The sequence below is a fragment of the Platalea leucorodia genome (assembly GCF_965183815.1).
Source record: "Platalea leucorodia genome assembly, chromosome: W".
NCBI lineage: Eukaryota > Metazoa > Chordata > Aves > Pelecaniformes > Threskiornithidae > Platalea > Platalea leucorodia.
This window is the reverse complement of record NC_138859.1, coordinates 45,322,633-45,349,618: the sequence shown is the minus strand read 5'-3', so window position 1 is coordinate 45,349,618 and position 26,986 is coordinate 45,322,633. Positions and strand designations below refer to the sequence as shown.

General features: G+C 39.5%; 1 protein-coding gene and 1 long non-coding RNA gene across 2 annotated transcripts; both read right to left on the bottom strand.

Annotated features, from left to right (window-relative positions):
• Window positions 1-485: 485 nt before the first annotated feature.
• On the bottom strand, window positions 486-12,991 carry LOC309601986 (uncharacterized protein; the record flags this gene model as incomplete). Its single annotated transcript, XM_082335246.1, has 9 exons — window positions 12,964-12,991; window positions 8,865-8,951; window positions 6,848-7,072; window positions 5,401-5,607; window positions 3,816-4,049; window positions 2,895-3,048; window positions 1,608-1,717; window positions 1,350-1,463; window positions 486-686 (listed from the first exon to the last, which is right to left on the bottom strand). The coding sequence occupies exons 2-9, from the start codon at window positions 8,940-8,942 to the stop codon at window positions 486-488; spliced, it is 1,323 nt and encodes a 440-aa protein (XP_082191372.1). The 5' UTR covers window positions 8,943-8,951; window positions 12,964-12,991.
• A 10,453-nt stretch (window positions 12,992-23,444) lies between these two features.
• On the bottom strand, window positions 23,445-26,985 carry LOC309601648. The gene is made up of 3 exons (XR_014230576.1): window positions 26,928-26,985; window positions 25,393-25,722; window positions 23,445-23,604 (listed from the first exon to the last, which is right to left on the bottom strand). It is a non-coding gene; the product is annotated as an uncharacterized lncRNA (long non-coding RNA).
• Window position 26,986: the final 1 nt, after the last annotated feature.

Here is a 26,986-nt window from a genome sequence, read left to right as displayed (position 1 = left end):
CGTGGAAGTAGTCATTCATACGAAGAGTTTCCAGCTATGAAGAAAAAGATAGTATTTTAAAAAGAATAACCATAGCTACCTGATCATTTTTACAATATGGAATATTAAAGTGCACCTCAAATCCAAGGTGCAAATGAATTAACGTAGAGGTATATAATTAATGACAAGTTGTAGGCTGGGCTGTCAAGATCGCTGGGTCCGCTCAAGGACAAGCGCCTCCTCTTAAACACCAGCGGTACCTCGTGCACAAACGCGATCTGAATTCCATCTCTCTTACACCCACGGAGCGTGTCACACCCTACCACGGACCTTTTCTTTGTCTTCCCCACCTCCTGTGTCCGTGTACAGTTTTGATAGGGGTTGCACGCCAACCATTCACACCAGAAGGGAATTTGCGCTATCAGGGTACTTGAGATATTCTTAGAATTTCTTTCGAAAGGTGCACACCAAAGCGTAAAGCTTGCGTGCGTGAGAAAAGCATACGATTACGTAGAGTTGACCATTTTTTCACTCCCCTTGCCCGTATCAATTCTCACCTGGTTCCCTGTACTGTAGGCTAGAATCAAAACCAAATCCTCCTCACATACGCTCTTGATATAATGTTGGGTTCCAACAGGGAAAAATATGACATCTCCAATGTCGATGTTGAACCTGGCGGTGACTCCAGATGAGAGAATAACTCCAGCCTATTGCAAGTAAAGCAGCAATATTCAAGAACCACCGTTTTCAGTGTGCTGTTATTGGATAGACAGACAGTGACGGTCCCAGCACCGCACTGAAATCGGCTGGCGGAGCATCACTGCCTTCACTGAGACTCCAAAAAGGCAGGGGGGTCCTAGGCAAATTCCTGAGTCAGAACGTGGCAAGTCCTCACATTACGGAGTCTCATCATTCCATCTCAATTACCTCGGCACTTCAAATTTGCACTGAGCGAAAACCATCAAATCCTATACTCTAAATCTTAATACTCACTAAATTTTCTCTATTTATCTGTATTATTATTATTATTAAAAGTATTGCTTTTTTATTTTGTACTCCCAGCACTCAGGAGAGCGGGGATTCCTGTCATAAGCATGTGTGATTTTGCTGAACAATTTAACGAGACGGACAAATTCTGCTCTTTGTATAACTCCACTTCGATAGACAAGCTTCCACAAAGGTAACCGAGATCAAAATTTTGTACGGAGAAGGAAAGCGTGGACACTGAAAGTTTTGTAATACTACTAATTGTAATATTATTAATCAGGGCTGGGAATCCGTTATTAGGTCTGTAATTGTTAGACAGCCAAAACGCCACTGACTTATCCCTCACGGATGTAACAAATTACCTGTCTGATGTAACAAATTACCTGTCCGCAGCCGCTAATGACATAACCCATCTCATTAGCATTGAAGTGGAAATGAGGCTGCCCCAGTCCATTGCTGAATATCCGGAGAGTTGCTAAGGTAAGGGTATTTTCATGCTGAAAAACAGAACAAAAAGGTTCAGACGACCATCCAAGTTTGTTAAATCCCTGTTATACATGACAAAGCAGCGAGGAACCCACACAAATTGCATATTGTTCCTTAGGTTTAAATAGCTGCAGTATCCAACTGAAAGCACGTACCTTGTTCAGTGACTCACTAAAAATTTTTTCTGTTTCATTTAGCCCAGTGCCATTTATGCGGTAGCGAGCCCACTGGAAGATTCCTCCTGGAAAAGGATATTCTGCTGACCCTAAAACAAAGACAGCTAAATGAGCATTTCCAACGAGGTTTGGTTAACATTGCTTGTTAGAGTATTGGCCAACTTCAAGTCATTACTACGTCCTAAACTTGAGGCCTCGAATCTTATATTTTCTTAAAGAAAGCCCGTTTAGCTTCCCTATCCTTCATGCACCAGGCACTACGCAATCTCCTCTACTGCATTTTTCTCTAGTCAGATAATCACAATGAAAAACCCCGACTAGATTTTTTCCATCCCAAATTGCTATCAATAACAATACACTTAAAGAACACGCTAACTTCCAGTATATTAATTCATGTTAACCTTTACGGCACTGATTGTGCACCACAATATTTTATAAAGTACTGTCAATGCAGAAGAACTTTGTCATCCGAGTGCAAAGATTTTTGTCACACATCTATTTCTCATGACCTCCATCAGCTGCGTGTGAAGCTCTGGACCTATATTTGCTATTTATAGCTTATGGAATAGACTATGCTACTTGGAATTAAGTTTTGCCATCTATGTTTATTAGGTGCTCACTGATAATCACTAGATCCAGGCTGTACAGAGGGGTGTTTAATACAATTGTTGATAAACCGAACGGTGAATGTGCTTCGATGCCGTTTATGAAGTTGCATTTGTAAAGGAAAAGGGAGGACATAATTAGGTTTATGTTAAGGTGTTTATTCCTTGACGTTTCATATGCAAACGTGGGACATTCTGGGAAGCTCAGCACCAGTCACTCTCCAGCTAATCTGCTGCAGGGCTTCCTGGCCTAATCGATTTTAATTTCTGAATGAAAAGTTCAGGTTTAGGTTATTGCTTAACTTTTAACTGTAGCAGGGAACACACCAGTCCTGATTGCATACATCAGGAGAGAACCTTGAGCTGGGAAGTGTTTAGTTCATGCCCTGCTGCTTACTGGCATTCTGCTCTCCTATCTACTGTTGCAGATAGAAACATTAAAATCAAAAGGGTAAACTACTTTGAGATAAGAATCGGGTTATACATCTTCAAAGGGCAGTAATTAGATGTAGTACCAATATATTTTTCATTTTATCTCCTTAAATTCTTATGATTTCTCTAGATACTTTTTAACTCCTGTTTCAGTGAATCGATTACAGATCCCCTCCTCTCCCCCTCTAGAAACAGAGAGCTCGTACAGACAAAGTTCTTAGATGTATACCTTTGAGATTGTAGAAGTACTGCCATACGAGGTGGTCCGGAGACTGCACATAGGTGGCATTTTGTACAAGCTCATTTAAGTTTGGTGGGAGGTTAACTGCTTGATCTTCTGCTTGTTTCTTGAATGTTCTGATGAAGTTAACTCCACCTTGTGGCTGAGGGACACAATGCATATTAAGTTAGAATCCTACAATCGGAATTAAAAATTTGCTTCATTGAATGTCCCACCTTAGTACCTGGTGGTAGACAAATTCTGCCTCGTGGACACACCTCATCTCTTTAATTGCCTCTCCCTGTCAATACTCTATTTTTCTCCTTTGCTCTGCCCTTCCTTCTCCGTTACCACAGAGATTTGGAGCAGAAGGGAAACTCGATCCGTCTCCCATCAAACTGTTTCAGGGTGGGAAGGTCTATCACAGTTCTGTGGTTTGAACCCGCAAATTCCTCAGACTCAGCAGAAACTCAGTGGCCGTATTCTTGCTCGTGGGACATTGCCAACTAGTCAGCTCAAATAAGATCCACTTTAACAAGGAGGTGGACTTATCTATAGTTTCCTCTGAGATCTTCTCATTCCACAGAGTTCATCAAGGGTCTCTTGGGAAATTAGCTTTGGGCTTCACTATGTTCTTTGCCCTTCCACCCTTGGAAATATGGAGGATCCTCCATGAACTGGGGATAAATGCGAAGAGTGGAGGAGAAAAAGTTTCTTGGAGAGAGCATCATCATTTATTTCTCCTGGTGTATAAAGGAACGCAGAGGGTGGCACAGTGTTACGCAAAGGACGTGTGTACATCCTTCCACACTGATGGGACTAGAGAGAAGAGCTGAGGTAGGGAGGATCCTCTCCAAGAAATATAGAGCTTGGACTGCCATGTTAATGTGTAGAAGACTAGAGAGAGGCTGGCTATCCTACCACACAGACCTTTAATGCTCTAGCTGCTATATCCTCCGGGGTAGAGAAAAATGCGTCATCTACATCCAAGGTCTGAAGTTCTTCATGTGTTGTAAAAAACAGCAAGAACACGCAGTCTTCTGATCCTACGTTCTTTATCCAATGCACAGTGTTTCTAGGGAAGAAGATCACTTGACCAGCCGTGACGTTGTATGTGGTAACCACGCTGTCATCCGCACCAATTACTCCAATCCAGGCAGTACCCTGTAATGTAATCAGAACTTAACGATCCTAATGAAAGTTTTCTCATTTAATCTATATGCGGCAAGTCAGTAATTCAAATAACCTGAAGGCTGTTTGCAGAAAACAGATCCTGATGCACTCTCTAACAAGCCTGTGTGAGCTTAAATCCAGAATAGCACCTTAAGTGACAGTATTTTAGAAGGTTTAAGGAACACATGACAAATACATGTTGCTCATACTCAAACCATTTCTTATTAAAGAGGCTGTGAACAGTTATGAAGGAGTCATCTTTGACCAAAAACTGCTGAAGAGAGGACCAGGTGTTTGTGGAATGCTGTACTCCAAGGATGATCCCCTATCCAGCTGGAGCTGTTCAGTTCTACGCTGATCAAAACATGAATAATTATTCTTAGAAATAAATTAATGATTAAGATATATCTAAGTACCTATGCTTCCAAGGAAAGATAATTTTGTTTTCAAATTAATATGCTATCTCGAATTCCTCACGGTGAGTTTCTATTTCTCTCTTTTATTTTCTTTACTTTTACGGATTTGAAATTTGACTCTCAGGTGAGATAGGGCAAACCTTTTCAAAGAAGATTTATTGGGGGGGTGGAAATGGCGGGGTATTTGGTCTAGGAAAGAGAAGACACTATGGGAACAAAACAGTCTCCCATGTATAAAAAGTTGTGAGAAAGAAAGATGATCTGAGGGTCTCCGCAGCCAATGGAGATAAACAAGGAGAAATTAGGATTTTTTTTTTTTTTTTTGCATTAAACAAAAATGGGGTTTGCGTACCAGCACAAACTTTCTAATGGTTTGTGTGATGAAACATGGGAGACAACTATTTTTTGATTTTGTAATAGCTCCTTTGTTGAAGATTTTTAAAAACTGAACAAAACTGTCAGATACGCTTGAAGTATTCTTATCCCGCATCAATACAGGGGATGGAGCCAGAGGCTTTCTTAAGAACCTTAGCAGTCCTTCATCTCTGTGATTTTATGATGGCTCTGTCATATAATTACTTTAATCATTGTAAGCGCTTGGATAAGTACATAAAATTCTGTAACTTTCAGGTATCCAAAGTCTCCCCTGACCTCAGTTTTTATGCTTCATTGGAAGCTACAGGTGTTTGGTCCTCTTGCAAGTAGCAACATTAAACAGCCTTTTTCAAGCAGCTCCATTTGAAAATGTTATTTCAAGCAAGAAAACTAATGTCATACATCAGTCAATGGTCATTCTGCTTTTATTACCTGTTAACATTTGTATATAATGTATATGTAATTTTCTTTTACATATGTACATCTTCTATATATACATGACGCTTTAAACTGCGAAACCAATTGGGAAAGCTGGAATAATCAGATAATACCTGTAGCAGGTAGCCGTGTTCATTGGCATTAAAATGCCAGTGGGGAGCCCGAAGCCCTTTGCTCTTGATCCGTAAGGTTCCAAAAGTCATTTTGGAGCGATGGGTATTGATACTTTTTCCAAATTCCATTTCTTCATCACTTTGATATTCATTTACATCCTTCCTGAATCTTGCCCACTGAATTTCACCACCTGGGTAGTTATGTACCTGTAAAGTTAGTGAGAGTGGAGAATTGTATTAATTGTGGACAGTGGGGACCAAACAATCCAAAAATATTTCAGAAAATTCTTGGTCTGGGCAATACTGAAAGGACCTATTCCTTTTCTCACTGAGGAGTCTCTCTGTATGTACTTTAGTCATTTTTCGCCATCATTTATATACTTTTTCATGTCGTGATGCAATAGTATTGTTTCTACAAACGAGAGAGAAATAGTGATATCAAGAACAAAATTATCTGCTCCTCCTCTTTATATGTCATTCTGGACTTTGATTTGGGAAATCAGTTACAGATATGCTTAAACTTTTAGATTCAAACCATTTAGAACATTTCCTGAGTAAGACATCTTCCTGAATTTCTACAGTTGCAAACTATTTGCACCTGAAACTCTTCCTTTCCCAATATTTGTACTGCCTCTAGAACGTTTGGTACTTGAAAGAATCATCTTGCTCTGAGGAAGGACATATTAAAAGGGTTTCTCTCCTCTTAAACACTTTTGCTTGCCTTCTTAAAAACATTTTTTGTTTGAAAAGGAATTACATAGTTAAATCTAACATCAAAAAGTACCAGAATGGCTGTTGTCAGTTTAAAGTGCCCTACTATCTAACCTATCCTTTTCCCTCTTTTGCTGAAAAGCAAAAGTTCATCAGGAATTATTTTTTATATAAAGATATATTTAGAAGATGGAGTATGTCTTTAGAGTTTGCTCAAAGGATACGTTTCTATAAGTATCAAAATACACCTAAACAAAAACTACATAATTCCTAGGGCTTCGTTACATCGTCAATTAATTCATTTTAGCTCACTGAAACAAGATCATGGAGTTCATTTTTTCTTGCCGCATAACCGTTTGTTTGGATCCAGTCCTAAGAATGAAAAGGTTAGCGTGCTACTCAGCTTACATTAAAATTTGATCTTTCTGGTTTCGTTTCTCAGAATTTCATACTCTGTAACTTAAAATGGTTGCCTTGTCTTGCAAGCCTAATTTGTTGGAGCAATTATTTAGCTCTCCAAGAGGCACTCCAGAGATCCATACCACTTCCAACATCTGTTACGAATTGGAGCGAAATGCTGTCAGGAAGTTTGTGTCTCTCCCCACGGATTATAAAAGGAGCCTGGATAACGGGTTTAGACTGATCACCTAATGCTTAAAAAATAGTTAGGTGAAATGAATTCATTAAACTTCTATATATGATGCTAGAATATTATTGCACAAGATGAACAATTTACCTTTGATTTCCCCAGATGATTCAGGAACTGGAATTTGATATCCACGCTTTTTTCATCTGGTTTTGGGGAAGATGCACCATCGTCTTTAACAGCCGTGTCTTTCATAAAGGCGCTGTTCTTTACATAGACCAAGGAGAGGGTGAGCACTCCTATTGCGGTGGTGATAACGCAGGCCAACAGGCAAACTAGAAAGACTTTCATGAGGGACCAGCTGCCCTTTCTTTCCTGAAATCAATAAAAAGCCCCCCCAAACAAAAAAGAAAGCTTTCTTAGATCTAACACACGGGAGAAAGTTTGTGATAGTTCTTTTGTAATCAAAACAGTATGCCTTTCAGAAACACAGGTGTAGCCAAATTACTGAGCCCAGTACAGGGAAACCTTATAGAGCATATGATCAGATTGTTGCTGTCCTTTCATTATTTCATCAAGTAAAAGCACGTCTTCCTAGGGTCTTACAAACGCTTCAAGATTTTGTTCATTGCTGTTTCTAATCTATAGCACAAACCACTGAAGACCTGGAGCATCAACTCATGGCAAACCTTCATCTCTGGGGCAGAAACGCTGCCTCTGCCTTATCTCCCACGGCCCAGCTCCCTGGCAGCGGAGAAGACCGGCCAGAATGGGGAAATTTTGTCCGTACTAACTGCTCTGGGCATCGTTTCTTTACTGAAAATGTCCTTTGTGTACATCCAGGCTTCTGGAGGAGGGTGAAGGGGAGAAGCAGCTGGGCACGCGGAAGCACACAAGTTCTTTACAGAAGGCCAAGGCACTCCTGGCACCATGAAGCACCACCTTGGTGAGGATGTTCGGTGGTTCCTGTCCCAGAAACATTTTTGCTGCTGAAGTTGCAGCTTCAGATGAATAGAGACTGCATCCTCTGGCCCAAATTTTAAAACTCTGTACTGATTCTGGGTGCACAGCTTGATCTACCTTTAAAAGCCTGATTTTTCAGACAGTGAGTGCCTGAAAATGAGCTGTGAATGTTGATTTCTGAAGCCGGACGATCAAAAATGAAAAAAAATTGAAGATTACATGCTGATTTTAACAAAATGACCTTTTTTTCATCAATCTATTTGGCAAAAGCTCTTTACAAATACATTTCTCTTGCCAGCAGAAAAGTGCTCGAACTATCACCCTACTCTATTCGTAATAATCTTTTCTTCAGCTTAAATGACTCCCTTTTTAAAGCTTGTGTTCAATTAAATACCACAACAGTAGTACTCAGACCACAGAGTCTCATCAGAGAACAAGGCTTTATAGTTAAGTGCATTCGAAATCCCCGTTTTCCAGATTTGAAGGACCTTTCATTTACAGCAGTTTCACAGCAGTGGCACCAATTCAATAATTATTTTTAAAGCCGAAAGAATGCTGTACATATTGCATAATAATAACGCATACAGACGGTTCTACCTCAGCACAACTGTGCGGAGTGAGTTGTGTCGTGAGGAAATCACCAGCCTTGGTGTATTGATAGCCGAGAAGCAGCACTGGGCTGACTGCAAACAACTGTAACGGCTGATGAGCGATGCGTCAACTCTTATCGCACAAAGTTAATTCAAATCCCAAGAAGCAAAAACTTTAATGGGAAAATTACTGAGAATTACTTTTCTCAAGGGCAAAAAAAAAAAAAAAAAAAAAAAAGAAACAGTACTCTAATGTGTAACTCGGTAGAGTTACTAAACATTACCACAAGATGAGCTTTTAAGTAGCTCTTTCTGTTAAAATCAATGGGGAATCCTCCAAAGATAATTACTTTGTCCAATAGTTATGGGATAAAGAATTTAGCTATTAACTTAAGTGGGGCCAGGGAATTATGTCTCACAGTTCAGATCCTAGCTAGTGCACACGGAACTACGCATTTTAGGACCTTAGCAACTGTAGCCCTTTAGAGCTTTTCTTTTCTTCAGGACCTTCTTAATAGCATAGGATTAGGTCATATTACAAAATAAGGGTTTAATCTTCAGACTGGCTCTGTTAATAATGAGTTGATAGCACCGTAAAAGAAAATGACTGGTACCTCTTTCTTTGGCCACTCTTTTCCTTTCGAAGAACTATGTATGCTCTCTCCGTGCATTTCAAATGCCTGGTTATCCATTTAGGAAAGCTGAAATAGATTAGTCCACAGAAGACAAGAAAAACGTTGAAACAGAAGAATGTTAATTCCGATACGTGCTCAGTTACGTTACAGAGTCCAGGGAAGTGACTCATCTTCTTCTGCAGCGTAACACTAATGGCATTTAGTGCAGTACCATTGTGCAGAAATGTGATGCAATACAACAAGCTCTTCTTCACTAAACTGCAACAGGGAGGTGTGACAATTTCCACATTCAGATTTAACATTATTCATGTATCACATGAACCCTACGACACAACATGACAACGAGATAGAGTCTGAACCGTCAAATACGTGGGGAGAAAAAAAGCAGAGGGCATCTAGTTCCTTTACCTATGCTAACAACCTAATATATTTAAATTACAGTTTGGGCTGGTTGTGTAACCTACTTTTACAACCACAAAAACGGTTGAGGTTCCAGAACTACTCTGGCAACCCATTTCCCTGCTTACATATTATTGTTAAAAAGGTTTTCACAAGCCTAAATCATTCCTGCTGCAACAGAACCGTTCCATTTTACCCTTCTGCAATGGACATGCCCTGCTTGGGGAGACCAACAGTACATCCAGCCTGGTGGTTCTTCTCCGGCAGGACTTTAGGAAATGATAAGGGAGAGCAGAGCCTGGCTACTCTTTCCAGCTTACACCTTTCATACTTTCCAAGCACGCGTAGCTGTTGGATGAGAGATGCTAGGGGAAATATCCTCTTTCATAGAATGAAATCTAAAGGGAAAACTCCGTGACTTAGATGAAGTCTCTTCTAAACCTGCTGATACTCCCCGACCTCCTAAGTTTCCTGCTTGCAGGTTAAAACGAAGAGCACTTCTCAGTCCTAAACAGATCTATGAGCTCCTTTAAGGCCTCCTACATTTCTGTATCGTGGGATTTGAGCAACAGCACACCCATGTTCCCCTCTCCAAGCTGAAGGTCCCAGCCTTTTTAGTCTCTCCCTAGTAGACAGCTCTTCCACCTCCATGATCATTTCAGTCACCCTCCTCTGAACCTTCTCTAACTCCACCGCATTATGAAAATACAGAATAGCAATAGACTTCATCTGGGGTTGTCTAGTCTGGAGAAGAGGAGGCTGAGGGGAGCCCTCATCGCTCGCTGCAACGGCCTGAAAGGAGGCTGTAGCGAGGTGGGGGTCGGTCTCTTCTCCCCAGTAACAAGCGATGGGACGAGAGGGAACGGCCTCAAGCTGCGCCAGGGCAGGTTTGGGTTGGATATTAGGAAAAACTTCTTCACCCAAAGGGCTGTCAGGCCCTGGCCCAGGCTGCCCAGGGCAGGGGCTGAGTCCCCATCCCTGGAGGTATTTAAAGAATGGATAGACGTGGTGCTCGAGGACACGGTATAGATGGACTTGGCAGTGATAGGTTAACGGTTGGACTCGATGATCTTAAGGGTCTTTTCCAACCTTAGCGATTCTATGATTCTACGATTCATTGTTAACTGCTCTCCAAGCACTGTTTTCCACCCATCTTTATACTTCCCTAAAAATAATTTAATATAGACTATGAGTCCTTGTTTTGAGGCCCACAAGTGTTAAATGTTGCTACCCAGTCATAAAAAGGAAAGGAGGTTTGTGCAATACACAGTGTTTGTCATGACTTCTCTCTCTTTTTTTTTCCCCTCCTCATTTCCTTGATATATTCCATGTTTGATTAGGTACTTCTAGGAAACTGAGGTTTAAGCTTATTGCCCTATAATTCTCTGGTATCATTTAGCTGACTTTTTGTTAGAAGTTACTTTGCTAGTCCCATTTCTAGACCCTTATGGGACTGCACGGAGTTCAGATTTCTGATAACTCGAAGATAGCGTCAGCCATTTCTCCAAGAGCTTTGTGTTAATGCTGGTAGGCGTCGTCCACTGAACACAGGTAGCTTGCGTAAGAGCTATCAATCACATTTTCCCTGTCGTAATCTGAGTTTTATCCACTGCCTGTTGCCATTGACATTTTAAGTAAACGTTATGCCTTCACTGATATCATTTATTACATCATAATTATAAACTTAAAAAATTTTCCTTGGTCCTCCTCATATCAGTAAGGGACTTATTGTTTACTGTCATAAGCAATAAGGAACTTTTGGGTTATTTTATTATCTTCGACAGCTCTTCCTCCTTGTCTCTCATTTTTGTGCTTTGGACTTTCCAAAAAGCACAAAAGTCCAAGATGACTCATCTTTAGGGACAATTCTAGCTATTTCCGCTATGCTTCCTTCTTGAAGACCATTGAGGACTCCAAGACATATTACATTTATTTTCACTGTTCCATATGAGGATATCCTGCAACTATATCTTAAATATACGTATTTTTATGAACTGCCAAACTCCTGAGCTCCTTTTTCCTAGACTTTTTTCATAGAATTTTGCAAACAGATCTTTGAATTTCTTGTAGCTGCTTTTTTCTATTCTTCCTCTTTTCCATTCTACAAAGCTTGAAAACCTTGTAAGAAAATTCTTGTATTAACCTCCACCTTCTGTATCAAAACCTGATATCATTCTAGTCTAAAAACACCCCGGATACTCCACTCAATTTATTTTTCCCAACAAATATTTGGTTAACTAGTATCTCTTCGAGGCGAATTATTCTGTCAGTTGTTTGCAAAAATGTTCTTTCCATCTTATCTTTCTTGGTTCGGTGGTCTTAATGGTAGGTCCTCAACGTAACAGCATTTTTCTGCTTTCATTATCATAAAGATACTTCTAGCAGATTATCTCCCTCTGTATTCTAGACTTCAATACAAAGGTAAATATTCATAGAGAAACGTTTCTTCCCTCCCCTTTTCTTCAGGAGCCACCGCCACTTTTTTTCTGTATTATTAAAAAATGAAATATCCCACCAAGTCAACCTTTATGCTGCCTAAATCACAACTTTGCATAGAACCTTGTACATTCTTCCATTTAGTTGCCATACAGCCTGCACTAGGATAGACATCTTAAATGTTACGCAGACATATTCACTATCCTGTTTTCCATATGGCTTCAATCCTTTTTATAACAACCCTCTATCCGCCGTTACTATGCCTCTGGTCACCTTTCCACTGATAGCACTTCCATTCTTTTGCCATCAGCACCCATTAATTCTAGTTTAAAGCCTTCCTTCCTAAGTTGGTAAGCCTAAACTTAAAGAAGCGCTTGTTTTTCCTGATGAGATAGAGCCCATCTCTCCTCAGCAGTCCTTTCTTTTCTGTTCTGGAAGAGCTGTGAAAGCTCAGCCGTTCAAATTGGCAACAGCAGGATCAGGTCAATTAAAATTAATGAGAAGTTCTTCTCCGTTCCCTTTGAACGGCAATTCTCTCTGCACAGTGAGAGACCTGCCAACTGTAAAGTTGACCAAATATTTTGAGTAAGGACACAAAAATTAAAAACCACAGTAGATCACAGAATCCATGATCAACAAGAAAGAAAATATATGATTTTCAAGGGTTTCGCAATTCCAGATACTTACATATATATGAGAAGCATCTTTTGGAAAACAAATACAACTGCTCTGGCAGCATCAGAGTTACATAGAAAAAGAATGAATAGGTTGATAATGAGTGACTGTGGGGCTTGCAGTTTTTCAGATCCTCCTTTTCAGACTAAAACAGGTATAAACTCTAGCCAAATTAACGCTCTGCTGGCAGCACGGTTAGTCGTCATGATATCTGGAGCCTGAATTTAAGTTTTCCTATATCAGCGCCTTTTTGTATCAGTGTGAATCATAGAATCGTAGAATCATGGAATCGTTAAGGTTGGAAAAGACCCTTAAGATCATCGAGTCCAACCGTTAACCCAGCACTGCCAAGTCCACCACTAAACCATGTCCTCAGAATACAGGGATGCAGAGGGATTTGCTAATGCAAGTGGACTGTTAGAGAGGAAAAGATAACTGTAGCTTACAGTCATTCCATGGCAAGCCCAGCATCGCAATGGACTCTCTCATTACGCCTTGAAAGGGCAAAAAGCCCCGAGACAAAACATCCCACCTATTTTCCTCCCACCATGCCAAGGCACACTCTTACCACAGACAGGATCTTCGCAAGGCTGAAGAGCACAATACTTGTCTTCATCAAAGCCTTCACTTCCTCAGCTCTGTTTTACTGATATATATACACCCCGTAATTCAGGAAGTGCCCTCCTCAGAAAAGATTTCCTGTATATGCAAATACATAGGATCACAAATACTTGTGCACATCCTTAGCAAACAGTTCTTGTAATTTGCTGAGAAACTGTGACTCTCCTTCTATCTAGTCCTGCTATTTTATTTTAGTATTTCCTCTAAATCCTGGTCTCTCTCTCTCTGCCTGCCTTTTTGCTTTTCCCACTGCCACTACAGAAGACTGGAGTTCAGTAACATTCCTTTTCTCTGATCTAGCCTCAAGGACAAGAATGTCACTGACAGCTTGGATATGGCAATTACTTTTGTTTAGTACTTGATTTACATATTCCGTTATTTTTCCTGCGTGGCAACTTCTTTATTCAAACTTAGAAGCAAACTAAATTCTGGCTACAATTGCAAGAACTGGCCAGTGTATACAACCAAAAAGTTACTTTTTTCTATTGATATATAAGGGATCGAATCCCTCTTTAAAATACTCTTTAATGGCCATGATAATCTTGATAGCATTTAAAAAATATATAATTTTATGTGAAACCAGTTGTCTCCACTTAGTGACTAATGGCATTTTATTGGTATTTTTTTTTATTCTATTCTTATTTGAATTTCTATTTTTTACAACTAGAAAGCGTCACTCATGTTGCTTAGTTTGATATGCTTAAGGTACTTTTGTTTTGTGCAGTATAGTACCTCACGCAGCGGACCTTATCCATGATCAAAGCCTTTCATACCTGGCCGATACGAAGTTAGTGAATATGAATATTCAATAATGTCAACAATACTTTTAGTTGTTACCCAGGTCTGTGCGCCATAAAACCCCCCAAGAGTTGTGCTGAAATTCTCCATCAAAAGTACATTAAACTGATAAAGGAGAAATGTCTGGAGGCTAATAAAAAGAACTCCGAAGAATGAGGAATCTCACAAATATGGATAGGTATGAGGATTCTCCAAGGGGGAATTAATGAAAAAGACTTTCTAAATAGCAAAGAAACTCTGCCCTAACATCAAAAGAAATTCTGAGGGAGCAGGGGGTGCTTTACATTTGTCCTGCGTACCCCTGCAAGCAGGGTACAAGGGGACTATCAGGGCTCAGGGCATTAAGTCTTGCTTTGCATCCACCTTGCCTGTGCTACCAGCACCCCAAGGAGGATCCGTACACCTGGATGAATAAGTCTACCTTTCTCCTGTGAGCTCTGTAGGCAGAATACCCTTCAGAAACAGGAGAGCTAGGAGAGCTTAGGCAGTGCCACACTAGTCGTGCTGAGAGTCTGAGGTGTACTAGCTCAAACAACGCAGCGTACACGCATATTATGCGTAACTACCTACGCACGGCCTCCAGAGTAGCGCAAAAGTAGAGCAAATTCATCGTGATCCACGCTCAGACATGTGCGATGTCAGGAAAAAACCTCATCTTTCCTTGCACGTCTGAATTCCTTTGATCAAATGACCTCTGGCTAACAGATAGTGCCTTAAACAAGTTATACCCGCAGCATTAGTTGGTTTGTACGTTCATGTAATGCTTTATAAAAGCTTCTACAAGAAAGTTTTCTAGAGGAGTAATTTCATTTGTTGTACTCTGATTTCAGACCTAGCTCTCAGCAGTTGATAAAGACCAATAAAATCTGTCTGAAATACATTATCACATATTACTTATGATCTCCCTGTGTTCTCATGATACCATGACAGTCATAAAATGATATAATTTACTATCTCTCTACTTACTATTTTTAACAGGAAGATGGGAGAAATACATAGCTAGTCTTCCTTCTACTCTTTCTTCTGGTTTCTATTTAATTTCTCAGAATCAGCACACACTTTAGGTACCTGCTTTCTCATGTGTACCTACACTCTGAGTAAAAGGAAACAGTTCACTAGAAAGGCATGTCGCCATACGTATTTTGTTTACTGACAGCATAAAATGCATTATATAAGGCTCAAAAGAGGTACAAAAGGCTTCTCTCTAAATGTTCTGTCAATATATTTCACTTCACAACTCAAATTACTACTTACAGCTTTCCTCTTTGTCTCTCAATTTGCTGCTGCCAAATGGGGTAAGTCCTACTCCTCTCCCCCCTGCACAAGCTCCAGTGCCTAGCAGTGGCTTTCATGAGCTATTTTATTCAATTATGCTGCAAATAAAAAAATATGCTATTACATCTCTGCCTATTTAGGCCCATTGAAGGAGTTTATATGCTCTAAAGCTAAGAACAAAGCCAAGGAAAATGGAAGGAAGATTAGGACTTCCCAGTAACAGCGACAACGCGCCGTTGGATCAGTTCAGCTGAAACGCATTCTGTGCTCCCACAGAGGATGCCTCTAAACCTGTGCCTCCTCTCCCCAAAGAACCAGGCTTTACTAGGAGGCGAAACGATTCAAAACGACTCCAGACGTTTTTTGAGACAATAGATTTGGTAAGTTTGTGGTCAGGGAACAAGGCACAGAGAATTACATCAACTCAAGTCCTGTTAGAAAGAACAGCACGGAAAATATCATGTAATTATACTATTGCTAAACCTTACTGCTTAACTTTACACATAATATTGAGCTCCCCTGCTCCTAACAGGCCCTGTAAGGAAGCGATGGCTAGAACTGGCCAAATAGTTAAGTTTTTTGTGAGTTTTTATAAACACCCAGAGATTCTTCCATGAAAAATGTCCACATTATTTGAATGAAATATTCTTTAAGAAGTGGTATCTCTTGTCACATATTGTTAGATCCTACTGGAAGCACTAATACTCAATTAAGCTTTGAAGTAATTAATGAAAAGAATGAATATGTACAGAAATACCGAATACAACGTTTTTAAGAACGTGCGCTGGTTCAGCTTTCAAAAAAATTCTGACCACTGGTCAGGCTGACAAATTATTTAAATTACACAACATTAAAATATTCTTAGATATCAGCTTCACAGATTATTTTTTCTTGTTCATCTTCGTGATCATCGGTCTGCTCTTGTTGGTTACTGTTATCTTCAACAAGACTTTTAAGACGTGACAAATGGTGTAAAGCCCTAGATAAGGAAAAATGAAGACTTTAACAACAGTGTACATATTGCTATTATACATTTAACACAAAACGATGTTGATTTCTTACAAACAGCTTAACAGTTTGAATGGTATTATATACAGTTTACCTCTCTAACTGTTCCACTTATTCTGTTTGAGAGGTTATAAAATACCTTAAGTTTTTTTTCAAAAAAGATAAAACACTTTTCGGAACTGAAATTTGAAATACGTCTTCTCAAACACAGGCGCTCACACAGAGTTTCTATTAAATTCTTACAGAATGGGCATTTCACACAGGATATTAAACACTGCAAAACATTATGTTATAAATTAGCATATCAATACTGAAAGTTACTGTATTTTTTAAAATTAAAAAGTCTTAATTTTACATTACAGTATAAAACTATTCTGCAACACTGAGTTTTGTTGAAACAAGTGTTCTACATAACAAAACTGTTTTCCATTCTGCCTTTTCTCAAACTTGTTATTTCTTTGGTCACTTATAACTCTTCAGTAGGACTCTGTTGATTAAATTAATGAAATACATTTTCTAGCAATTGTTTTCTCCACTGTAGTGAAAAGTAGTAAGAAAATATTTTGTCCCATGTTGCAAAATAATCAGACTTGGAAAAGTCTGAAGTCCATCTATGTGTAGCAATAATTAATCCATTAATAGATATGAAATACAAGTGTTTATTTACAGAGTAAATCTCTGCAACCCTTCACTAGATATTTCTCTGCTCCATGAACTGCCATGTTTTTAATTATTCACTACTGGCTTATTCCTAACAGAGTTTTCAGATCACCTGACAACTCTCTCGGCTAATTTATCATTCCTTTTCTGAACTTTCTGAAAACAGTGAAAAGTCAGAAAAATCAATGGTCACTTACTTCCGAATAGAATTAGTAAGAGGGATTATCTCACTGTCACACAGTTTTAATTCAGCCTCTGCTTTTTCAGAAAGCTTAAAAAAAAAAACCAAAAAATTTGTTAACTGAGGGAAGGAAAAGTAGTTGAATGACAGAAAACGTGGAATTTTTGTAGCATGTTGCATTGGGAAGTATTGCCGACAGCTTTATAGCATCAGAAGGTAATTCAGGTTGGAAGGGACCTCAGGAGGTGGGCTCCTGCTCAAAGCAGAGGCAGCTGCGAGGTTACGGCAGTTGCTCAGGGCATTAGCCAGTCAAATCTTGAAAACCTCCAAGGACGGAGACCGCACCACCTCTCTTGAACAACTTGTTCCAGTGCTTGGCTGTCTTCAGGGTTAAAAAGTTTCCCCCAATGGCCAGTGTGAAACTCCTGTTTCAATTTACGCCTGTTTCTCATTCTTCCACCATGCACCACTATGAAGACCCCGGCTCCATCTTCTTGATGCCCTCCTCATAGGTGCAGGAAGACTTCTATCAGGTCGCCCAAAACTACTTCTTCTCCAGCCTGAACAAGCCCAGTTCTCTCAGCTCCCCCCCATAAACATGTGCCGTAGCCCCCAACCACCTAGGTGCCCCTCCACCAGCTTATTGCTGTCTCTCTCCTGAAGTGAGGGGCCGAAACCTGGATGCAGTGTTACAAATGCGGTCTAATAAGTGCTGGGGGATACAGAGGGGAAAACCATTTCCCTTGACCCGTTGACTGTGCTCCTGTCCACATATATTCTCATATAGAATGAGTTTGATTCACTACTGAATATAGGACATAGGGTTTAAGAACTGTGTGCAAGCAACAGTATGAAAAAGGTAAAAAGAGATAACAAAGTCTATTAAATCATTTTGAAACCGAAGTGCCACAAAATCCCAACTCACTGATGCCAAAGGAGGCAAGGATAGAGCATTTGAGAATGTCTGGCTTTTCTAAAATTTGGTACATGCCCCTGACAGCCCAGAATTAACGGGGATATTATCAGAAGACAACTTTTCCAGAACACAGCTATTGCGAGAGCAGCGGAGGAGAGCGCAGCCGGTTGTTTTGGGGCAGGATTGCCTGAAATGTCGCCATCTCCTGGTGCAGGAGCACTGCTTTCTGCAGCTGGCTGAGGCCACCCGCCGCGCAGTGCCCCTGCAAACGGGAGAGACCGCAGCCTAAGGCAGCAGAGCTTCCAGTTTGCAACAGCAGCAACAAGACACAGGGGATTTAGGGCACAGCAGCCTTGAGCATCCGCTCCTGATGCAAACTGGATTGAATCCGCTGGCAGTGCTCTTTCTAAGATGACTGGAAACCAAGCCTTCTATAAAAGAACTGAATTTTTTCTCAGAAATGTACACAGCACCTCGATTTTGACAAGATACAACATACAGAAACCGACTACTCACTTTTTCAAACTCTTCCTGTTGCTCAGCAGTTTCATTCTGGCTTAAAATTCCCTGAATTGCTTGAAGTTTAAACAACATTAGCTTCAAAGCTTCAAGGGGCCTGTGATGATGACCTCCAGAAAAATTATTTTCCTAAACCAAAAGGCAAAGAATGTGTTGATCTTGCAGCATACTGCAGTGCAAATAAGACAAAACAAACAACTTTTGAAGTTTCCCTGAAACAAGTTAAAGGCTAATTTCTATGAGCGATTCCCTCTACCTATTCTTTAAAGGTCTATTTATAAATTGTGTGTGTACGATGCTATGTTGGTTCATCTTCATTTGTGCCACCGTACGGTCAGGGAAATCGCTGCAAATACATACGTTGTTAGGAAGATGTGAAGCAACACAGAAAGGCCTCGGCCCTGGCTTGTGTAAAATAATTTAAGAATATTAAGACTGTCAGTCCTTGTATTGCTATGACAGCAGTGCTGGAACATGTTTCAGCATTTCATAACTGACAGAGCAAATAAGCTTCCTTAATGATAAACATATTTATTCATATAATTAGCAGCTATATGATATCCACTCATTCTATAATCAAAAAAGCAAATTAACTCAAGGTGACAAAAATTTGTGGATAATCTAGAAATACTTAGGTCTAGAAATGTCTGATGATCTAGCAGAACCAAGAGAACGGGAAGCACGAAGGATGAAACACAGTAAAGCACCATTCATCAGACAGAATAATTTGAATTACTCGTGCACACCGTTAGGTTCGGTGTCAATTAACTCCTTAGGGAAACAGAAGTAGGTGTCACAGTGGAAAAACTTAAAGGGTAATGCTCTGTTTACTACGAGACGGGAAAACAGAATCTTAGAGCGATTAAGATTCAAGGACAATAGGGCAGAAAGTAAAGGAAACAAACCAGTACGTAAATTAATAGTATGCCTTTCAACTAAAATACTGGGCTCGGTGCTCATCTCCCTAGCTGAGAAAGGGATAATGGGTTCATATAATCAAAATGGAAGACTGAACAATAGTGAGACTGCCAAGGTGGTGATTAATATGTAAGAATGGGAATAAAACAAGGAATAATCAAAAGCGTATATTCAATCCATGTTCCAATTCCAGTGCAACAGCATAAATCATAAGAAGTATATTACTTAACTTACCTCTTGAACTTGACTCATACCCAACAGTACAGCAGCCAGGCTAGGAAATTAGTAGTATTTAATATATCAATAACAAAAAAATTTCTTCCTTTACTGGAGGCAGGAAAATTATTAGTTAAACAAAACACAGGGAGTGTAAAAGTCAAGCTATTACTAAGCAAAGCATTTTATAGTTAGATGCTTTCTTAATCCTAATTGTGACCAAGGGTTAGATTAGAGGATTTAATAAGTGTATGAATTCATCAGGCTCAAATATGACTAAACTACTGCAGTTAGACTTTCTACTTTATGTACTACAGAAGAAGAAAAACCAGTTCACAGGTACTCCCCCTTCTAATGTTTACCAGCCTTACATATTTGGGGCGCTGTCGGAAATACATACTCAATTTTACTGACCTGATTTTTGTCATTTAAACAGTCTTCCAAGAACTTATGTATGATATCTGCCTTGGGGAACGGTAGAGCGTTCTCCACGTCCTCACAGCACACAGGCACTGGTGGTTTGCTAAACCAACGTGAAACATGCAATGGAGAATAACAACAGGGTTACAAATTAAAAGAATTGTATTAGGATAGAGTCATTAGGATGAACCCAGATATATTGCGTCAATGCAGCGCCAAGGGGGCGCTGGCAGTCCTGTCAGCACTTTGGTGTCTGTGCGAGACAAACACCTATTTTTTCCAGTTTTGCCAGTATAATCAAAACCTGGGGAGCCACAAAAATCAACTGGGTAAAAAAGGCAAGGTAAGGCCTTCTTCGCTATAATTTATTACACATGGGTGTTTTTCCTGCACCTGGTACTCCACCATTAATATTCAACATCTAAAGAAAAATAGTTACCTTCTGCTTACTGACCTCTAATTCTTCTACAGTCTCTAAGGTATTTTAATTCAAAGCTAGTAGAAACAGATACTAATGAAGCCTGATTTCCCATGATGTTCTCCTACGTGGGTATTCTGGTGGCTAGCAGGAGACCAACTTATTAGCCTCTCTCTGAACAGGAGCATGAATAGTACCCTTTTGTTATCACGTGCAGTTTGAGACTTTTACTCACCTGTTAAATGCTGCTAAAATTAACCAACAGTTCAAAATCTTCTAGGGTAAAGGGAAACGGACAGACAACACCCAGAACCACATACACCTAGCTGCTGCTTAAAAACTGTAGGAAATGCTAGTATTGATTTTTATTATTCTTTGATCCTGTGGAAGAACCTTTCAGTCCCTGAACAACTGAAATTTCACTTACAAGACTGCTCCAAAACTTCCCAAGGCCACACCGCTTTTTTTTAAAAATATGGACTTCCCACTATTAACTTGTTTTTCATAAACCATTAAATCTCTCAATTTAAGTTCCATTAAATAATTTTTCTCTTGAAATACATATCTTTTCAGATCAATGATATACAAGAAATATTATTACAAGGCAGCAATAAGTAATATTGATAGCACTCTTTGCAAGTCGATGAAAAAAGGGAAAGCAGTGCACCGATATCCTGACCTTGAAATATCAAACATTTAGCACTACGCAAGAAATCTAATAGTAAATCCTTTCTTTATGTACATGCCACATCACCATTACTTATAATCTATGTACAAAAGCAATTAAGTACATTATGCATTTTCATGAACACATTATTCCAGACTACATGTTTACTTACAAAGCACCTGGAGTGTTTTCCCATGATCTTTCTGCTCCTAGTATAGCTGTTGTAGAAGGACTGCCATCGTTTTCCAGATTATTTGACAAATCTTCAGTTGAACTCTCCGGACCTTTGCCAGCCTTCAAGGTAAGTAGCTCAAGCTGATCTTCTAAAAAACAAGGACGCAGTGTGTCCAACTCTTTTCAAAGGCATTATTTCCACATGACTTTTAATTTTATGTAATACTCAAAGAAAATGACTACAGACAAATTAGCACTGGCAATATTTTACCGAGAGTACAGCCCCAACACAACTCCTTTGGTTATCTTGGTATAGCAGTATGGCATGCACATCGCCAGTACCAAATGGGATCTGCAAGGTTCCAGCCAGGAGAGCATTTAAAGTAGTCAAGCGTTTCTCTTCCTAACTTAGGTGGAACAAGTATTATATGCAGCATTCAAGATTATTTAATGTTTTTAATCTGCTTTCATGCTATAGAAAATATAATAAGTATTAATCCACAATACAATGTTTAATATTGCTCATTAATACTGCAAGTTATTAGGTTAATTTTCTTATTATTTTTCTAATAGCTGCTTTTACAGACACCTGGGAGAGAAATCATGCAAACATATACAATCACATACAGGACTCACATTTAAAACCAGGTTGAGATAAGCACTCAAAGTGACAGACACATTCTCATGTATTTTTGTTATGCCTAGCCAGTTCACGATTGGTAAAATTGTGCGTAAAAAAAAAAGATATAACCCTGTATTTAAACTTCATCATGCACACACATTAGAAAGGTATTTGGAGACATTTGCATATCCGGCATTTTGTCACTTTGAATTCACAACATAAACAACACTTGAACTTAGTTTTTTGTATATAACCTCAGAAAAAGGGAGAGATCAACATTTATGCTTTGCATAACGAAGAAAAAATATTTTTCTTTTTAAATGAATAAACTTAAGACAGAAGTGAAGGTAATTAACACTTTGAAATGTTCATCTCTTATATCAAAGCCAATCTTGTCGATATTTCGTAATACAAAGATGGTGCTTTGCCATGGGGGGACCTCCCTGCTTCTGAAGAGCGATGGCCTGCTGCAAAGCGTGGCTACGTGAGAGATTCCCAAGGAAACTCTTTACATAAACTGAAGGCGCTGGATAACCCAAGTATACAGGCTACAAATACCTCCTGCTGAATGTGTACAGTAGAGAAAAAGACTGCACACCAAATGGTATTTCTTACCAATTTGACAGGTTCATTTACACGATGTTTAGGAATCTCTCTCCCCCAAGGTTACACTTCATGTAATTTAATTTAATGCTTGAAATTCTATTAAAATATTCATGGAATTACTGTCATTATCTTGCAGTGAGGTACTAAATGGGCCACTCTAATAAATACTTTGCTGTAAAAGGAATGCTTAAATATTGATTTATATATGAAAACTTACAGTATAAAAGCTGTTTAACTTGGTCAACTACTAGTAAGTGCTTTGAGTTGTTTGTCAAAGATAGACATGAATAAACCTACTGTACAGTGCAGTCAGACTAACATGGCTAGAGAGGGTTGGTTTAAAAAGCATACATGTCTTTAGACACCCTCAAAATTAAAAAAACAAAAAACCAAATTATATGAAATACAGTTACCTGTGAATGGCTTTTTGGTGTGTCTTGAAAACAAGTTATCGAATTGGAAGCACGCATCTGGATTGTCATAGCTGTAACTTTCTTCTACTTTGTTATCACCTCTCAGATCCAGGCAACCGTTTTGTTCAAAATAATTAGAACCGTCTTTATCTACAGAGTGTCTTTTTTTCAGGATCTCAAAAGTTTGTGAAGAGGAAGCTTTGCCTTGTACATTAAAATTCTGACCATCGCTTTCTTTAGCTGAATCAGGAAAAAGGTTGTAACTCTTAAGCCAGACTGGGTAGTGAAAATTGGGAATGCTACTTATCCCCGATACGCTTAAGTCAGACTTCTGACTGGTAAGCCACCGTGGATAATTCTTAACAGGAAAAGTGTTAGAGTGCTCTTCAAAAGACAAGGCTCTCGAACTTCCTTTAGAGGAGACAGAACCGTACCTATCAGATGTATACACACTGCGTTGCTTTTTGCTGAAGTCTCTGTGTGGATTCTGGTGAGCGACAGCTTTCCCATTCTTCTGGAGACTGAAACCACCTTCAGTATTGGGTGATGAGGTTTGGCAAGGGCAGAAAGAGGTTTTAAGCGACCGCCTGTTTCGCTCGCTACTTTGATGCCTTGATTTGAAAGGACTACGCTGGACAAAGGGCAGCGACCCATCTGCTGGAAATGCTAACAGATCATCCGTCGCAAGACTAATCGAGTCTGGGTCACACTCAGTCTGCCTTCTACAGGGTGAAGCAAGAGAACCCAATCCTATGTGCTGATTAAAATCGTCCAATGCTGAAAAACAGAGATATTTTACATGAATTGCTAAACTTCAAGCATACGCGATACATTCGTAAGATCTAACATGAAGTCATAATTTAAACCTGAAATATATTCTTTACCAGGGGTACTGAATTACAGTTCTTGCAAGAGTGGTTCCGTTTCTAATCAGAATCTGGATAAAAACCTTACCAGTCAAGAGTTAGCCCTTCTTTCATAGTACACGGAGTATTTTCTTTATTTTTTTTTATTTAAGAGAAACAAGATTTCAACATTCTACAGTCCATTTTTAGTTGCACATTCAGAATTGTATATTTTGCAGATGCGTCCTTAGTATTTCAGTCCTAGTAGCGACACTTCCTCCACGCAGTAATGTTAGGGATGACTTCCCCAGATTGAAAATCGAGCACGTTTACTAGAGAAAAAGATGGCTAAAAACAACAGCTTACAAGGCAAGTAGCCCGATAATGGGCCTATAGACCCATTTTGTGATTTTACAGAAATTTACGTGCTCTATAAGATTCGACTTGGCAGTTTTTCAGGGAAGAATTATAGCATTAAATCCTTTTTTTTTTTTTTTTTTTTTTTTTACTGAAACTATGAAGCACTTTGATTCACAAAAATAGGTTTTCCTCAGCTAGTACCTGGAAGTTATTTTTTTCTCACTTTCACTGTAGTATCAGTAAGTGAAAGCTCTATATTACAGACTATTATAACATACAAAACAGACAGACGGACTAGCTAATACATGAGTGGAGCTAATGAGACTTCTGCAAAGAACAGCAACAGAGAAATTTCAGAGTAAAATATGAGTAGATGACATCTTTCATAGAACAGTTTCTCATTTTTAGTGATAATCAGAATACTTATTTTTGTTTGGGAAGTCAGTTAAACTTAAGTAGAAAATTGTTTGTGTTAGAAAAATATAAACCGAAAACTAAACACAGCTAAAAGCCAGCTGTCTTGATAAGAGAAACAAAGGAAAGGTGTGAAGCTAAAGGAAGGTTATAGGCTATGGCTACGAAAAAAAAGCCTTAAAAAATACAATATGCTACCAGAACTGTCCATGCCACTGCAACCCAGGCAAGCACCCTTTGTCAGGTACAAAGTTTGCCTGTACTTAGGACTTTGTTAATTTAGATGTAACGGACAAAGCATTTGCAGTATAAATTAGCTCAAGCACAGTTGTCTACTCTAGATCTTCACATCAGCATTCATGCAATCAATTAAGTATTTATTTATTCAAGCTAACCAATGATGACAAAAGCCAATTCAAACCCATATACATTACCCCGTTGGGTTAGACATCAAACCCAAAAGTACATTCCATAAAAATCAATGGATAAGGGGCAAATTTTGTTCTAAGACAAAGCAGTGTTTAAGGGAACCCATTCAATTAATTAGATTCTGATGTTACTTACTCTGGAAAGGAAACAGAGATTTTTTTTCAAGACTCGGGTTTAAGCAATGATTTACACCGTCTTTAGCATATATTCACATATCGAAAATACAATTTCTATTCCATACTCTGGAATTTATTATTGCATCTATGAGCACGGTCATGAATTTTCACCAATCCACCAAGCATTTATGAAAAATGCATTACAGAGAATGACAAATATTGCTAGCCATGACTAAGCATCATTTACTATACCATAAAGACTTGCAAGCAGTTGTGCAGGGAATATTCCTTCAGTAAAACACACCTGGTGTGAGACAAGGAGGTGCAATACCATTGGCAATTAAAAAAAAACAACAACAAACACCAAAACTTATTAAAAGACCTATTTGCAGAAGACATACCATGTTTTTCTTTGGCGTTATGCTTTGAAAACTCAACTTTTCTGGGCGTGCTTTGACATATGCAGATTTTTCCAGTGCTTATTTCTGAAGATGTGAGACTTAGCTCAAAGTCTTCAATATAAGCTTCCAGAGCCTCAGATGCAGAGCTGTAAAGCTTGTCCTTGTAGTGAATCAAACTGTCCGAGTATGGGTTATTGCTGTCAACGCTACAGCTTGTTAAAAGAGAAGATATTGTTGAATCAGGAGAGCAGATACTGCATTCTTTTATTGAGCTTGTCATGGTTTTTATCCAGGTTTCTATTAGAATCTTCACTCATCTTTTTAATCAATCTAAACGGAAAAAGAAACAAAACCACAAGCGATCATCTGCACTGAAACGTCTTCTCATAAACTGTAACGTATCTAGGATTTTTTACTTTTGTTATGCAATTTTCTTATAGTCCTAAAAATTACTATTTAGCTATTCAACTTGCTGCTTTTCAAATAAGTTTGCCATATATATGTGCCACCCCTAGAAAAATAAAGGCAGAAAATAAAGACTCTGGAAAAAAGATAACAATAGGGAAAACTTCTTGTATATTGAAACTTTAGTAGTGCGAAAAAAAAATATATATAACAAGAATACAAAAAAATCCAGCTCCTCGCTAGTTCTAGAGGAACCTTGGCACCCCGTTTTTGCAAGAACAGGATTTCACATAATAATTGCTGACATTTGTCACTAAACACACAATTCAGCAAATACACACAGAAGTATCGTTACTTGATTTCAGAACCAGCACAAATGAGTAATGTTCATGGACAAAAAAAGACAGAAGTAGCTTAGATAGTACAAAAAACCTAAACAACTCAATGTAACAAGAGTAGGAAGCCATTACCCTTGCAGATATTTTTTTTATAACCAGAATGGGGACACAGAGCAAAAGAATTTTACAAGCCACATGTGAGCGCTTAGAATCATCCTATCTATGGAATTTAGTCAACCCAATCCAAGCTGCCTCTGTAACCCCAAAAACTGTAAATTAAAGAGTTGGAAGCGCAGGCTTGTTCCAAATGCCATAATCAGGATGGTCAAGGTCACTGAAAGAAACCTAACACTTCATATCACCCCTGTAGATAAAATAGCATTTGAAAAACCTGGAAACAGGTGCTGTAAGAAGGAACAAAGACGAATAACTTTGTTATAGCCCGTATCACACGCGTACAAGGCTCATCATGCAATAGCAGCGTAAGGATTATATGAAAGAGGCACAGCGGGGACCAGCTCTTCCAAGGCCGAAGTGGTTTTCCCGAGAAAGCCGAGGGGCCGGGCTAGGCACCGGCCCCAGGGCAGCGCGACCGGCCCAGAGCCCTCCCGGGGCCCCGTCCCCACAGAACGCCCCGGGAGAGGCAGGGCGGGCCCGCACGGGGAGGCCCGGCCGCGGCGAGGCCCCCCGACCCCCTCTCCCTCACAAGAAGCAGTCAGAGCGGGGAAAAGAAGCGCCTAAAGCAGCACAGCCCCTCCGCCACGCCATGAGGGTGTGCTACCGCGTCCCCACCCCGCAGCGGCCGCTCCTCCGGGCTCCGCCGCGCAGCGGTTTTGAAGGGACCGCGTCCC